Raw genomic sequence first — 16,551 nt, 5'->3', positions numbered from 1 at the left:
CAAGAAATACTGAATGACCTAACAAAGAAAAGGAGGAATATTTGATTCAGTTCACATTTAAAGGCAAACCTACCTAATTCACATGTTCCAAAACAACACACAAGGCAAAACACAGCGATCTTTTGAAATTTGCACTTCTCTGAATTTTGCAATGCAGTTCTCCAGCAAAGTAATCTGTAGAAAAGGAAATATATTAGGGTCAAGTGTGTCTAAAAATGCATGTATGAAGATAGAATAGAAAAATGCATTATATTAGGGGAAGCTACTTTGCAAAAAGCACAAGAGGAAAAATTGCATACAATATTTTTATAGTCTAGAGGAATTTTAATTAAAAGCCTGATATTTCATGAGGCTTAAAAATAATCACAAACTGATGTGGAGAGCTGAACTTAAATTTGGAAAACTGAAAGAAACCAAACTTGACAGATTTGTCCATTGATAACAAAGAATTGGACACCCTTTGAAATATTGGATGTCCTCCATCACAGGCCAGTACATCAAGCCATCATTCCCAGCCTGGTGCAAAAGAATTGATGACTGCCATGTTGATTCTAGTTTAGGATTCTGGAAACTACCCATTGGCCATCATAAACTGGATTAGAGTTTGCCATTGGCTAGAGGGAAACAATTTTCAGCCAGTAAATCTCTGGCATGCAAATAAATGGCAAGTAAAACTTACTGGCTCTCATTTCTGATGTCACAGGCTCAACAATAAGCAATTCACAGTGGAACCATCGCCAGCAACAATAATTATGGGATAGACAGTCATTTTCCATTGCAATAAAGTAAGCCATTCTTTGCTGAATGAGTAACAATTAACTGGCTATATTGTCCATAATTAAACACATAACTGTTCCTGGCCAGGGGAGATAATGGCCATAAACTTGTTAGTACACTGTATGTTTGTGAGGTACAGTATGTACCGTAGTTCTTTTCTAATCCCTTTTTTGAAGCAATTCTTAACAATTTTGTGACCAAATCACTGCACATAGGAAGCTGCCATATGAAGAGTCAAACAATTGGTCCATCTATCTCAATATTGTCTACACTGACTGGCAGCAGCTTTCCAGGGCTTCAGGCAGCAGTCTCTGCCTGCCCTACCTGGAGATATTGAGAACTGAACCTGAAGCCTGTATTAAAAGCAGAAACACCCTACTGCTCTTCCCTGGAAAAAGTTGAGACTGGAGTCCTCAATGGTTCTGAAAGAAGGGCTGATTTGATACAGGAAGCTGCCATATGCAGACTTAGACACATTGGCCTATCTAGCTCAGTGCTGATTACAGTGACTAGCAGCTGCTCTTCAGGGTTTCTGACAGGACCTGGAGATACTGGGGACTGAACCAGAGACCATCTGCATGCAAAGCAGGTGCTCTGCCACTGAGCAATTAATGCACAATAGCTCTGAGCGTTCTTTAGATATTTGGATTGTGTGTGCTCTATCACTGTAATCTTATGGATGGTAATTCCCAGGCAATTATTATGGGATTGCAACCTAAGCCACTTACGAAGCTCTTGCCTGTCCATAAAATGCTTGCCTAAATGAAGAGGCTGACTTGCTGGCACATACTGGTAGTTCCTGTTGCAGTGGCAAAATTCCTAAGGAGAATGTGTAAGAAGTACGTTGAGATCCACATATGGGCAATGGCTCACATATGGGCCAGATGAGCTGTCAAATGTGGCAGTGTTGTAAACAAAAATCTGCCCTTTTCCCTTATGGGGTATCCAAGAGCCCATATAGAGTCCTTACATAGGTTCCCTATTGGTAGGAGAGAATAACAGGCCAACCAGAGAATATTGAGAAGCAAAGCAGCTAGTAAGCTTGATCTTTATTGATCTGTTGCAATAGGGTGCTCCCCTCACCTGCAGGAGAGGAGGAGGGACCCAGAAAAATGGTGTGCAGGGCTTTATAAAGACTTGAAATTGCCACCCTGTAGATCAAGACCACCCCCAGAAACATCATGCATACATCACAGAAGGGGTGTAACCTAAGACCACCCCTCAGATACATCACACCTACATCACAGAAAAGGCGGTCTTAAAACAAAAATTTGAATATTGTTTTTCTCCTGTCCTTGTTTATCTCCTGTCTGGCAGGTTACTTGATTGGATTGCCTGGGGAGCCTGGCCAGTCCTTTGTAACGATAAATACTTAGTTCCTGGGCCATGCCACAGGCTCACACCGTATTCATATCTTAAATGTGCCCTTAAGACAGGATTTGTGAGGAAACAGACAATGGGGAGGCTTTTCCACTTTGACCTTGCAAAGAAAACATTTGCTCAGTTTAGGAATCAAAATGGCTTCAGGTCGGCCTTCCTGGGCTGATCTATGTACGTGCGGTTATGAACATTACGATATATCTAAGACCTCAAAATTCCTATCACAGCAGGAACCTATGAGCCAATGGCCAGGTAAATGCAGCAATGTGCAGGACAATCCAGTTCATGTAGATGCTGTGCCTTACTGTGGTATTTCAGAGGTGGGGACATTCCCATACCTACCTGGGGATTGAACCTGGGACATTTTGCATGCAGAGCAGATGCTGTACAGTGGTACCTCGGGTTACATACGCTTCAGGTTACATACGCTTCAGGTTACAGACTCTGCTAACCCAAAAATATTACCTCGGGTTAAGAACTTTGCTTCAGAATGAGAACAGAAATCGTGCTCTGGAGGTGCAGCGGCAGCAGGAAACCCCATTAGCTAAAGTGGTGCTTCAGGTTAAGAACAGTTTCAGGTTAAGAATGGACCTCCGGAATGAATTAAGTACTTAACCCGAGGTACCACTATACCGCTGAGCTGCTACGAAACGTTCTCAGGACACTGGAGGGCCCTCGTTGAATGTCCAGTTGGCATCTTTGGCGCTGCTGTCCACGTACTCTGCGGAAGGCAGAGATTATCTGGTTAGTTGACATGATTGCTCTTTAAACACCCCTCTTTCTCTACTGGGAGTCTGATCAGCTCCTTAGTGTTCTCTGCTTCCCATGCACAAAAGCTTATTATGCTACAGGTTTTGAATGAGAAAAAGTTTCACCCCTTTTTTAAATGCTGAGAAACCCAACCAGATGGGCGGGGCATAAATATTATTATTATTACCACAGGACTCTTATTCCGCCACCCTTTGCTTTGAGGTCTGTGGAGGAGGCCCTGTACGTTGTAGTCCACAACCTGGAGGGCCATGGATTCCCCATCCCTGATTTATATTATGTGGGGCTTCAAAGCATTTTGCCCTCACAACATCCTCACAAAGGAGGCCAGGCCGAGAGCTGCAGCCGCCCAGAGAGCTTTGTGGGCCGAGTAGGGATTTGCACCGTTTTCGTTTACACAACCCTGTTGTCTGAGGGAGACTGGCTTAATAGGTTCCTCAGTGAGCTTTGGGGCTCAGTTCCATCATCACAGCCTTGCAAGGCGGGCTGGTCTAAGAACGGCTGGCTCAAGGCCACCATGCTAGAGAGCTTCCTGCTGCCGAGTTCGACTTCAAACCATTTTTGTCCTCTCGCACAACCCTGCGCAATAGGCCAGCCTGAGAGAGATTGTGAGTGGCAACACCCGTCACCCCGTGAGCTTAATGGCCGAACCATTTCGGCCTCCCCAAAACCCTGTAAAGCAGTCTAAGTTGACTCATCCTCCTCAGGGTGGCCATTTGAACCCAGGCCTTCCTAGTCCTATTCCCCCACACTATTATTATAATTATTTCTCCACAGTGGTGTACATGGTTCTCCCCTCCACATTTTTTCCTCGCACAACAACCCGGCCAGGTAGGTGAGGCTGAGGGGATAGTTGTCGGCCTGAGGAGTCAGACTAAAACCATGACAGAAACCTTTACTGTATTGGGTTTTGAGAGGGAGTTTTTATTGACTGGCTTCTGTGAAGTGGAAAAAGCAGGAACTGGACCCTCGTCACGTTTGGAGGATTCGGGGGCGAACTGAGGGCAAAATGGCTCTCCTTTTCCCCGCGCGCGAACTATTTCGCCAGGCGGAGGGAGCCGTTTATTGATCACGTGGCCCTCTTTCTCCCGGCGTTCTCAGCGGAGGCTATTTGTGACAAGCGGAGGAGGAGGAGGGAAAGGGATGGGCTTCTTGATATAGATCTATGTTTTCTCCCTCCTCCCCCCTCCCTCTCATAACGCCTTTCTTTCTACTCGCGCATGCGCGAGAAGTCGCCAGACGGATCCTCCCCTGTTTCTCTTTCTCTAGGGGTGAGGGAAGCGCGCCCTCCCCGCCCCTCCCCTCAGCTGCGTGCCGAGGAGCGCGAGGCGGAGGAAGGATTTAAAATACGGGGTGGGGGGAGAGGAAAGGGGCGGAGCGTACATAATAAAACGCCGAGAGAGCGCCATGGTGGGCGGAGCCAAAGGGCGAGCGAAACGGCCGTGCGCTGAAGTAGGGAGGGGAGGAGGAGGAGCTCGGCCAAGCAGTTAATCTGAGAGGAAGGTGGCGGCGGAGGGGGGAAGTGGGCGGGGTTGAGGAGATGAAGGGTGGGGTGTGGGCGGGGTTAGGGGAGTGAGGGGGCGGGGCAAACCGAGCGGTTGGTTGGGGGCGGCGGGTGGGGAAGAAGGGAGGGCTGGCCGGCCTTTTCCCCTGCCTCTCGCGAGAAGAGGAGGAGCTAAAGCCGGACGAGGAGGCCCGAGGTCTGCTGTAGCAGCGCTCCTGAAAGGGGTGGGCGAAGGAAGGGAAGAGAGACCGGCCAAAAAACTGCCCGTCCCTTTTGAGGTTTGTGCGCACATGCCAGTCCCTCGCCTGCGACAGGGGCAGCAGAGCCTCAGCCAATAGCAAAAGTGGGCTGGGGGTGGGAGGCATGGTAAATTTGCATATAGGTGTGGAGCCCGTCAAGGAAATTTGGAGAGGGGGCATTTGATTTTTTCTCTTCCTTACACCTTAGTTAGCCCCCTCCTCATTTATCCCCTTCTTAGAAGGATTAATTGTTCCTGTAGATTTATTTCCTTTCTACTCCCCCTCCCAAAAAAAAGGTTCTCCAGAATCTCTTTTAGGGTTAAGCCTTGAGATCGTGAAGGATAGACCTTGAGCGGCATTTTTTGTTGTTGCTTTAATTATTTCCTTATAACGTCTTCAGGGTGCATGGCGGTTTCCAAGCTGCAGGGCAACAGGTCCTTGCCCCGAGGTGTTTGCATTGGAAATATATATATATATTAAATTTACATCAGAGGGAATGGGTGAAAGTGGCTTTAAGGAGGTTGAAGGGACTGAAGCAGAGAAGTAAAAAGGAGTTGGCTGATAGGATGAACCCCACTCTTTCTCCCTTATTAAGGAAAGTCTCCACCGCAGTTGGTTTGACTGGATGAGGGTGAAGATAAGGAGGATTTATTCAAATGTGATAGTGGGAAGGAGACGTTGTTTTAAAATTTGGCGCGTTGGATGGGTGCATAGATGTGCATACATCTATATGTGCATGAAGCTTGTGGATAACTGTAGAATGACAGCAGTTCTGCCCCACCCCAAAGAACACCCATCTTTTTCTGACCCCCCCTTTTTTACATGCCTCCATTGGTTGGTATCGCAGAAATCCCTGTGCAAGCTTGAGTGGGAGCTTCAGTCAATCCTGGTGCCTTGATTAACATATCTGTATGTGGCATTTGCATAGCACAGGTTTTCATTAGGTGTTGGTTTGAACCCTCTTGATTGTAGATTTTAATTGTAGGTTTTAAAATACTATGTGTGACAAGGGCTTGACTGTGTACCTGAGGCAGGCTATTTATTTGTAAAGAGGAATTATTCCGTGCATTGGGTGAGCAGTTTAAACCTGCATATTTCTTAGCTGGAAAACTGTTGCTAGTTAGTGTACAGTTCTGGGCTAGATGGGCCCTCAGTCTGACTCTGTATAAGGCAACTTTTTGTATTGTGGCAGTCCTGGTCACGGTATTTCACTGTATCATTTTTGAAGGTGGCATAGAGCTAAGGAGCATATGCATTCTTGGGGTTGTATCTAAAGCTAGTCCTACTCAGAGTAGACCCATCACAGATAACATACAGAACTAACTAGGGTTTGTTAATTTAAATGGGTCTTACTCAGAGTAAAACTGAGTTTTATGCAACCCTTGGTCTTGAGGTAGTGTGTCTCTAAATCAGTGTTTCTCAAACTTGGGTTCCCAGCTGTTGTTGGACTACAATTCCCATCATCCCTGGCCAGTGGCCATACAAATCCTCAAATTACGGTATTTGAGGGTTTTTCCTGCGTTCTCCTTTGGCTCAGTGAATTTGGGCTGATGGAAGAGGTCTCTGCTCCCTTGCTAGGAGCCATAAGCATCGCAGGAAACAAGTTTTAGGAACACCCTTGCAAACGAAGGCTGAACTGTTCTTTGATAAACTTCCTCTTCATACCTGGTGTGTCCACTGCTCTGGCTTTTAACAGCCAAGCCTTTTGGAAGGTGCCATTCTGTGTGTTGCGTTTCAGCACTTTGTTATTTACTACTGTTACTAAGGGTGATCTGCAATGTGGATGAGCATCAGGGAGCCTGCAAAGCTCCCTCTTTCCTAGTCAAGCCAGTGATAAAATGAAGGTTACTGAAATAATGGGTGCCTGTTTTCTTGTGCTGAGACCTTTGTGGAAGAAGGGCATCCCTTGCCCGCTATCAAAATAAAGCCTCACAATGCTATTGCCAAAGATTTAAAGTTTAATAGACATGACTAGCTAGCTTTATTTTGTTGGATTCAACATAGATTTATTTATTTCAGCTATTTATATACTGCTTAATCCTCAGAGCATCTTGAGGGGTATACAGTGATTTTACAGAAATATACACTCTGTGTGTATATATATATATATATAATAATATTTTAATTGATCAATTGTATATACTGCATTTTTACTGTATATTTCTTTTGTAATAGCATTAACACTGTTCACTGCTTTGTAGGCTTTTCTAATGCAAGCCCTACTCGGCTTTGAGCCATTGAAAATAATGGACAATGCTAACTTGGGTTGATTAATTTCAGTGGGTGTGCTCTTGAGTAAAAAGTGGCTGGATACAACCCTACCATAAACAAACTATGCCATACCAAAATTAATAAAAACAGGAGATGGGAGTAAATACGTCTACTCTTTCTCTGACCTACACTTCAATGTTTTTGTCCCCCAGTGACCCACCCCCCTTTCACAAACGCCAATATCCCACTTTTGGTGTCGTTTTGTGGCTTAGACGTATTAATGAGCTCTTAGATTTTCCAGAAATCCCTAGACCTGACAGTTCACTGGCTGTAAGAATAGAAAGCAGAAGCCCTTTTTTGGGGGGGGGGGGAATCCAGGGTAAAATTCTGTGAAGTGCCCTCCTCTTCCTCCCCCTGCCCCAAGTGGCCTTTGCATTTTATTGGGGGCACTCTCATTCAGAGGATCTCCCCATGCCGAATCATCCAATGCGGCAAGGCAGGCTGAGTTTCCCTCTTGTGGTGAAAGTGCGGTGCGAAACCAGAGCTTGCATTTACTTGCCTGGGGTTTGGCTGTTTTCAGGCTAGGAGCTGGGAGGAAGAAGCAAGAGTAGCGGCGTCGGCAGAGATGGCGCGGCTGGTGGCAGTTTGCAGGGACGGCGAGGAAGAATTCCCCTTCGAGAGGCGACAGATCCCCCTCTACATCGATGACACCCTGACGGTAAGCGGCGGTTGGGCAAGTTGGGCTGTGGGCTGGGTGCACGGAGGAATTGCAACATACCGAGGCAGTATTTTGCAATGCCTAGGCGAGCTCTCTCTCTCTCGCACCCCCCTCCCGCTCCACTCCACCGCCCTCCCCGGGCTCTAGAAAGGCCTCAGCCCCGCCTTGGAGTTCTCCCAGGACAGTAATTGGTGCGCTTTGCTGCACACACTGTTGCATCAATTGTGCACAGTGTGCTTTCCCCCTTAACCATGTCTCTGACACACGCATGCAGGGGAAGGGGGGGGGAAGAGAGCCACACACACATACACACAGACGGCCTAACCAGAAGATAGTCGTAGCCATTTTGGAACCTAGGTGTCTGCAAAGAAGCGGGAGGCCTCTGGTGGTTTTGCCTGACGCCTGAAAGGCGAAAAGGTTTCTGTGCTTCTTACGTGACCTATTAGCCGTCTTGTCACTCAGGCTGCCTCCGTCCCAAAATCAGTTCGTGAACTTTCTAGGATTCGGTTGCGGTGGCCGTGCTCCGTGCAGTTGTGTGGCTTGAGGTTTTGTGTGTGTAGCTATTGTGTGGTGTTCTTTAAAAAACAACAATGCACTGTGCAGCTGAAAAGGATTTCCTCCTAGCATTACTCTTGCTCTTATTTATTGCATTTGTATCCCACCTTTCTCTCCGAGGAGCTCGAGGTGGCATGCACAGTTCCCTCTCTCCTCATTTAACCCCCCACAACAACCCTCTGAGGTGGGTTAGCTAACCCAAGGTGGTCCAGTGAGCTTCATGGCCAAGTAGAGATTTGAACCTTGGCCCCGCAGGTCCTAACCTCTGCACTGTACCAGCTCTTGAAATGGTGCAAGAAGCATTTTGGATATATTACTCATATTTATGTTAGGAGTTTAGTGACCTGACGTATCTCTCCCTACCATGTGTTTCAGAACTGTTTGGGGGAGAGAAAGTGGTAAGAGATGATCCAAATTCTGTGACAGCAGAAACTAGAGCTCCTAGCTCCAGAGAGAAAGTCTGTCTTATTTTGCAGCCTTTGGTTTGATATCCCAAAGATGGATGTGTGTCTGGCACTTGGATTATCCACTGTCAGAGGGAGGTTTGGTTAGGAAAGACCAAACTCTCTCGCCATATTCTCAGTGCCAAATACAGACGACTTGCGATTATGGGAGTCTTGATTTTTGAGTAAGTTGAAATCAGCTTCCAGAAAAATGTAAGCTTCTAAAAGATGCTCAGGCTCCGATTTTGGTGAACCTCCACCAAGAGGAAGTTACCCAGGAAAAGGAAATCGCTGGGCAGCTTCTAAGATTACAACTCAGCATCCCATGGAGGTCCCTGGTGATGTGGTTTAAGAACGTAGGAGAAGCCCTGCTGAGTCAGGCCAATGGCTCGTCTTGTCCAGCATGCTGTTCAAACCAGATAACCACATGCAGGACCTGAGTGGAACAACACCACTCTCCCACCTGTGATTCCCAGCAGCTTTTATTCTGGACCTGGTATTCTGGAGAGAGCACCAAGCCATTGTGGCTTAATAGCCTTCTGCTCCATGATGCCACTATCCTTTGGCAATCTCTGAGCCGGGTCCTCTTTCCTGGTTTAACATGGACAACTGGACGGCACCTTTTAATAGCAAATTTTCATTTGTGCGTGTCATGCTGAAATTCCCTCTTCTACACCATTGCTGCAAGATGTAGCTGTGTCCTCATACACATCGCTCCCCTCCCCCAATAAGAAGCAGATGTGCCCGCAGCCTGGACCTCACTGGGGGCCTCATTCTGCACAGGGAGCTTCCTTCCTCTTCCCGTATGATTATGTCATAATATGTTTGGATCCGGTAGTTCATCCACTCGCTGCAGCCAGGCTTAAAGGAGTGATGATTAAGGCTATATATATGCTACACATTTAACATTCTTTCCCTCAAAGAATTCTGGGCACTCTAGTGCACCCCTCCCCAAGTTACAGTGCCCAGCAACCCTTAACAAACCATGGTGCCCCTAATTATTTGAGGAAAGGAACATGCCTCAAACAGGATTTAGAGACATAGCATGTCCAGTGGTACCTCTGGTTACAAACTTAATTCGTTCTGGAGGTCCGTTCTTAAGCTGAAACCGTTCTTATCCTGAGGCACGCTTTCGCTAATGGAGCCTCCCACTGTGCGCACACCTCTGGCGTGCGATTTTGGTTCTCATCCTGGGGCAAAGTTTGCAACCAGGAGCAGCTACTTCCAGGTTAGCGGAGTTCATAACCTGAAGCATTTGTAACCCTAAGTGTTCGTAAACAGAGGTACCACTGTATACAGCCTTACAAAGCTGAAATCCTAAACACCCTTAATTGGGTAGGGCATAAGACCCCATTAGACACAGTCAGTGTTAGAAATTAGCCAGGCGCCAAGTGTGTTTTGCTACTGGCATGGGTCCAGTTGCCACTACATGGAGATTTCTGGGCGACCACAGTTGAAAAACCTTTGCCTTAGTCCATAGTTAACGCCATTTCCATTTCTGCAGTATGTGTTTCTCCATCTTGGATACTGGGACAAGTGAATTGTTGTAAGAGCAAGCTGCAGTCAAGCAATGTAGTTGAGACCACAGAATCATAGATATTTTTTTTTTGTAAGGTACCCCTGTGGGTCCTCTAGTCCACCCCCGGGCAAATAAACATTCCGTTGTGGTGACCGTAACCTAGTTTTAAGGTACCGTTTGGCACCTAGCTTATATATCAGAGTTTCTAACACTGGACACAGAGGCATATTTAACTTCCCAGCAAAAAATGGCTAGGATTTCACTGTACTTTAATAACTCTTTGAGATGTCGAACAATTCAAAAGGTGCTGAAATGGGTCACTGTGTGTCCAGCAATGTGGTTACCAGCTGCAGGCCTTAGATTGGGGACTCGGCGCTACAGCTAGGTGTCTGCTGTAGCCCCAAGCTGAGGTGAGGCTTGTTACATTTTGGTGGAAGGATTTGGATGAGATGAACCATTTTACCTGTTTCCTGCTGAGCTGACAGCCGCCTCTTGATCTAAGAACTCTCTTACATTTGAGACTTAAAAGCTTGGTCTAAAACACCTGCAGAGCCCCAAGCTGGGGACACCCTGATGAATGTGTCACTTCAGAAGCTGGCTGCGAAAGCTTCCCTCTTGTTCTGCTGCCTCTGTGCCTCCAGCTTCTCCCTGACCAAAGCATCCTTCCCATAGCTGCCTGGACTTGGATAATGGCAGCTGTGCAAATCCATACCATTTGCCACGTTCCAAATGTATTTGATAGGGACGTGGGTGGCATAGGGACGCGGGTGGCACTGTGGGTTAAACCACAGAGCCTAGGACTTGCCGATCAGAAGGTTGGCGGTTCGAATCCCTTCGATGGGGTGAGCTCCTGTTGCTCGGTCCCTGCTCCTGCCAACCTAGCAGTTCAAAAGCACGTCAAAGTGCAAGTAGATAAATAGGTACCACTCCAGTGGGAAGGTAAACGGCGTTTCCATGCGCTGCTCTGGTTTGCCAGAAGCGGCTTAGTCATGCTGGCCACATGACCCGGAAACTGTACCCCGGCTTCCTCGGCCAATAAAGCGAGATGAGCGCCGCAACCCCAGAGTCGGCCACGACTGGACCTAATGGTCAGGGGTCCCTTTACCTTTACCTTAAATATATTTGGTAGTTCAACAGTCAACGCGTACCAGGATTAGTTTGTGGCCCACTGGAAACATGAGCAGAGTAGGACGTGTGTGTGGCGGGGTGAACACACTTCTATTCCAGGTTGCAAAACTTTGTTGCCTGGTCACCTGGAGGTGCTGCTTGGGTGCCCTAGGTGAGCAGCAGCTTGCAAGCCTGCTAGAATTGTGGGCAGGGAGGGAGGGAGAGCTGGTGCCAGTCAATGTAGACCAGAAGCATTGCACACGAGGTATTTTGGACTGCAGCTCCCATAATCCCTGACTGTAGGTCATGTTGGCTGGGACTGATGGGAGTTGTAGTTCAACAACATCTAGAGGGCTCTCCCAATACCTGATAACCTAGATATGCCAGGATTTGAACTTGGGGCTGCTCTGCTGCTGAGCTGTGTCCTCTTCCCTTTGCATGAGTGTTGCTCAGTTTCTGTGTCAAGGCCCAAATCCTTTCCTTTGATATAGTTACTTTGATATAGTGATGGGTTACTATAGTGCAGATCTAGTCCCCTCCCCTCTATGCAGTGTTAGAAATTAGCCAGGGGCCAGGTGCATTTTGCGACTGGCGCAGGTCCATTTGCAACCACATGGAGATCTCTAGATGCCACGTTGGCGACCAACATTTCCATCTAACTGGCCCCTCCAGCTTTCTTAAACAGGTAAACAGGAGAGCTTATTTATCACATTTATACCACACCTTTTCCTCCAAGCAGTACATGGTTTGCCTTCCTCATCTGCCTAACCCTGTGAGGTAGGTTAAGAGGCTCTAACTGGCCCCAGGTCACTCAGTGAGCTTCATGACTGAGGGGATTTGAACCCTGAACTCCCAGGTCTTGGTCAGACACTAACACTGGCTTCCTAGAGCACTTCTGCTATGGGTCAGCTCTATAAATTAAGTAGGCAAATAAATATGGGGAAAGCCAAAAGTCACTTATAGAAGGATCTGAAATATTTTCCTTGAAGCTTGAATTTGTATTATTTGATGTGTTGATGTGTTGTAAACTGCTGCTCTGGTTCGCCAGAAGCGGCTTAGTCATGCTGGCAAAACGACCCGGAAAAACTGTCTGCCGACAAACACCGGCTCCCTTGGCCAGTAAAGCGAGATGAGTGCGTAACCCCAGAGATGTTCGCGACTGGACCTAACAGTCAGGGGTCCCTTTACCTTTAAACCGCTTGAGATTTTTTCTTTAAAATTTAAAGCAGGGTAAAGGTAAAGGTAAAGGGACCCCTGACTGTTAGGTCCAGTCGTGGACGACTCTGGGGTTGCGCGCTCATCTCGCTCTATAGGCTGAGGGAGCTGTCGTTTGTCCACAGACAGCTTCCGGGTCATGTGGCCAGCATGACTATGCCTCTTCTGGTGAACCAGAGCAGCGCACGGAAACGCTAGTATAGCACGGGAAGCTAGTATAGAAGTGAAATCAATAGTAGTAGTAGTAGTAGTAATAATAATAAATTAAATAAAAAATATCATTGGAAAAAAGGCACCTAGGCCTTCCATTGTGGCAACTGTTACCCAGGTTTAAGGTGCCATTTGGCAATTAGCTTATATATCTGAGTTTCTAACACTGTCTGTCTGGAAGGGCTGTCCCCACCTACTTTTAAATACTCCTGTGTATGTTGCATAGGGCTAGAGAAAGGGTTAAGCAGATATTTTAGAAAAGCTCCCATCATTCCTGGCCCGTAGCCACTTTGGCTGGGGCTGAGTTGGGAACCCCCAACAACATCTGGGTGCTGGTGGTAACAGGTTCCCCAGCCTCAAAGTTTAAAGGACAGAAAAGATCCTTGCAAATCAAAGGAGTCTGTGTTTGTGCTCATAAGGCAGTGGGAATGTTGGATTGGACCAAAGTTCACTCCTTTGCCTTCTGGGAGCATGAGTCATTCTTCTCTTCTCAGTGACCTCTGACCTTCTGAAGGATCAAGGCTGCCACTTGCAAGATAAGGTTTTCTCTGGTTGGCTTTCGGAGAGGGAGATCTGGTGTGGAGTTGGGGATTGGTAAGGTGTGCTCCTCGCCTTCCATAAAATTCATTGTGGGGATTTATTTCCCTTGCCCTCCAAACACTGAGTGGCTTTCCACATAAGCCAGATATACAATAAACACACAAGTAGTGAATCTAGAGAGTAGTATAAAAACAGCAATATATATATTTATTTTATTTTAAGAAACCAGATTAGATGAGAAGCTCTGGGGACATAAAATGGTCTTTGACTTTGTGATGAAAAATGAAACCAAATAGGGAGAAGCAAATCTCTCCATTTCGGTTTCTTCTTCTTCCAGTCTTAAATTCAGCTCTCCAGAATTCCACATCAGTTTGAGGTTGTTGTTTTTTTAAGATGTTCATGAAAATTACTATGAAAATTCTTCAATGTTTGCGTCTGAAGTTCTAATGCACATGTCTTTGTATTCAGCTTTGCTGAATATTCCCATTTTTGCTAGCCGTTTCCCCTCCAAATACAATGTATTTTTGTACATTAATTTCACTAATATGTGCTTTTAAAAATGTACACCTGACCTACCATGTGCATTTTTGTGCATATGACTTGGTTGGGGAACTGAATTGCAAAATTTGGTGAAGTGGCAAGTTGTGATGGATAGCTGAGTTGGTGCGCAAATTAGGTAGAGTCTCATTTAGATTCAGACCCGGTCGAATTTATCTCCCATCCCCTCAAGGTAGGCATCTGGGGGGCGGGATCTCCTTTGAAAGGTTGTTCCAACATCAAGGTGCCACTACTGAAATGGTTCTTCTCCCAGTTAACCACCCACTGCACTTCAGAGGACAGTGGCACCACAGAGAAGAGAAGGCAATGAAAGTAGGAGATTCTAGTCCAGTTTGCTGTGTATGTGCCCAAGAGGCCTCTACTGCTCCTTCTAATTTGGACCTGGGATATTGGTTTGGTTTTGCACCCATGAAACCACGTTGCAGAACAAACCTTTACTTATAGATCGTGGTTTGTTAAGAGCAGATCAAACCACAGCCCTTGGTTCAGGCAGGTTGCTAAGTTGGAAATTGGGTCCCAGTGTGAATGGGGAGGATGAAGTGGGCGCAGTTTTGCTTATGCTCAGTAAACCATGGTTTGCGGTTTACTGTGATGTGTGAACTTTGAGCGAAATAACCTGGGGTGCTGTGAAATCCCGAAGGACAAATGCTAAGAATATTTTTGCATGCTCAGAATCGAGGCAGGGCTGTTTCGGATGTGGGCATGTGCTGTAGTGGCATGAAACCGTGCAGGGTGGTAATTAAAAGTGATATTTCACAGGGCAGGAGCTCAGACCTGCACACCAACTAGTTGTCACTGTTATGCCACAGTTGCGAAGCACATGGAATGCTGTCTGCGTAGGGTAACTTTTGGACCTCTTTGAACAACTGCCGAGCCAAAGTACACAGAGAAGAGAAAACGAAAGAGAACTCATTTTTAGCTAGGCTAGTTTAACGCTACTTATAGTTACATAGAATAAAGAATTATATAGTTGGAAGGGAACCAAGGATTCATCTAGTCCAACCCCTTGCAATGCAGGAATCACAGCTAATTAATCCCTGACAGGTGACCATCAAACCTCTCTTTAAAAACCTCCAGTGAAGGGGAGCCCACCACCTTCTGAGTTAGTCCCTCCCCCTTTTGAACAGCTCTTACCATCCAAAAGTTCTTTCTAAGGTTGAACTGGAATCTCCTTTGTAGCAATCGGAATCCATTCATTTGGGCCCTGCCCTCTGGAGCAGCAGGAAACAAGCTTCCCCCATCATCCATGGGACAACCTGTCAGATTTTTGAACGTGGCTATCATGATTTTTGTTTGGAAAATGAAAATAACAAAAGCCCAGGCCGCTTTGCTTTCACCTGTTACACCTCAAAGGGGCCACCAGACATTCCACTGAAGAGAAATGTGTTGGCTAACTGAATTGCAGGTTTTTATTTTTAAGTGCTCAAGCTTGAAGCTAGATCTTAACTTGGTGAAATCCCCCCCGCAAAAAAGAACCCCAACATGCACCTTATTAAAAAGCACTTTGATTCTTTCTGGTTCTGTAGTTCTGGTTCTCAAGAGCCACCTGTGCAGAACCGGCTTTGGGGTGTGTGTTTTCATTAATGTCACCCCCAACCCCAGTTCAGAAGTTCCTGGGGGTTTCCTTTGAAAGGTGACGGGGAAATGAAAGTGTGCCAGATCCATAACACAGACGATGTTACCATCCAAATTAAGGTAGAAGGGGGTGGAGGGTCCTTGGAAAAGGGAGACACAGTTTGTTCTTTGTTCAGGACTTCTGTAGTCCAAACTTCTGATATGCGGAAGCCTTCTTCACACACTCACTGCTGGAGTAGGATGCTTCTGCACACTCTTCCAGCTTGTGTTTGCCAAGAGCTCAAAAGCGAGAGATTCTCAGGGGATGCCTGTTTCCCTGCCTCATGAGGCAGACCTGCCAGTCCTTGTTGGGTGTAGATTTACCAAGTAGGCATCAAATCCGGAAGTGTCCCAAAGCGCTGTGCCAATTAGTGTAAATCCGCAGGGTAGTCCTTGCTCCCAGCCGTTCCCCCCACCCTCCTCACGCAGGGCTACAGGAGTAGAAAACATTGTACCTTGGAGTCACTTGTTTTTAATTAATGCGCTCCTAAATTGGCACTTTGGGAGAATTGGCTTCTCCCCCACCATTAAGCTGTCACACGTGCGTGATTCCCGCTCTGTAATTTTGTTGCTGTAATTAAGCCGTTGGATCACTTACTCTTGCGTGGCGTTTGGAGGCTGCTCACTAATTAGGAATTGCACAAGCCCTTTGATAAGCAGAAGGACTGTAGCTTAGGGGGTAGAGCACCTGCTTTGCATGCAAAAGGTCCCGGGTTCAATCCCCAGCATCTCCAGGTTGGGCTAAGAAAAGACTCCCTGCCTCCAGCCCTGGAGAGCCACTGCCAGTCAGTGTTGACAGTACTGAGCTAGATGGACCAATGGTCTGACTTGGTATAAGGCAGTTTCCATTGTTCCTGTTTAACTGGCTGGCTAAACCAGATGAGAGTAGCCGATGGGTCTCAAACCCTTGGTGAGTTAGGGACTTCCCCTGCATGCGAAGATAGGTTCTGGCTGATGGAGCGGATGAGACCAATAGTGGGTCCAACAGTCAAGACTGAAGGCAGTTTCTGCATATGCTATAGCAGGAAGTGGGGGGCAGATGGGGCTCATCCACCTGGGAAGACAGCCCATCTAGGAGATGAAGAACTCTGCTCCTAAATCTCCGCTGCCTCATGGGACATCTTTGGGAGAAGAAAAGGCTAAGGAGTAAACCCTCCACAAATGGAGATCAGAGTCCCTAAGATGGTTGGATG

General features: G+C 46.8%; 2 protein-coding genes across 9 annotated transcripts in view; one reads left to right on the top strand and one right to left on the bottom strand.

The window, feature by feature from the left end:
- MYO19 (myosin XIX) overlaps positions 1-3,939 on the bottom strand; it is a 37,592-nt gene extending 33,653 nt beyond the window's left edge. For both annotated transcript variants that reach the window (XM_081890270.1, XM_081890269.1), the window contains exon 1: positions 74-3,939. The gene's annotated coding sequence lies outside the window, so the exon portion shown is untranslated. The remainder of the gene's footprint in view (positions 1-73) is intronic.
- Positions 3,940-4,053: 114 nt separating this feature from the next.
- The window catches only part of GGNBP2 (gametogenetin binding protein 2), a 32,077-nt gene continuing 19,579 nt past the window's right edge, over positions 4,054-16,551 (top strand). For 4 of the 7 annotated variants that reach the window (XM_081890346.1, XM_081890345.1, XM_081890342.1 and 1 more), the window contains exons 1-2: positions 4,054-4,196; positions 7,460-7,597. In XM_081890346.1, the coding sequence (XP_081746472.1) occupies positions 4,146-4,196; positions 7,460-7,597 (189 nt within the window). In that variant the 5' untranslated portion in view covers positions 4,054-4,145. Of the gene's footprint in view, positions 4,197-4,259; positions 4,429-4,581; positions 4,708-7,459; positions 7,598-16,551 lie in introns of those variants that run through there. The other 3 variants (XM_081890341.1, XM_081890344.1, XM_081890343.1) reach the window with 3 other exon arrangements.

The sequence above is a fragment of the Podarcis melisellensis genome (assembly GCF_964234715.1).
Source record: "Podarcis melisellensis genome assembly, chromosome: 15".
NCBI classification, from domain to species: Eukaryota; Metazoa; Chordata; class Lepidosauria; order Squamata; family Lacertidae; genus Podarcis; species Podarcis melisellensis.
Note: the sequence above shows the minus strand (reverse complement) of the source record. Positions and strands in the feature narration are given on the sequence as shown.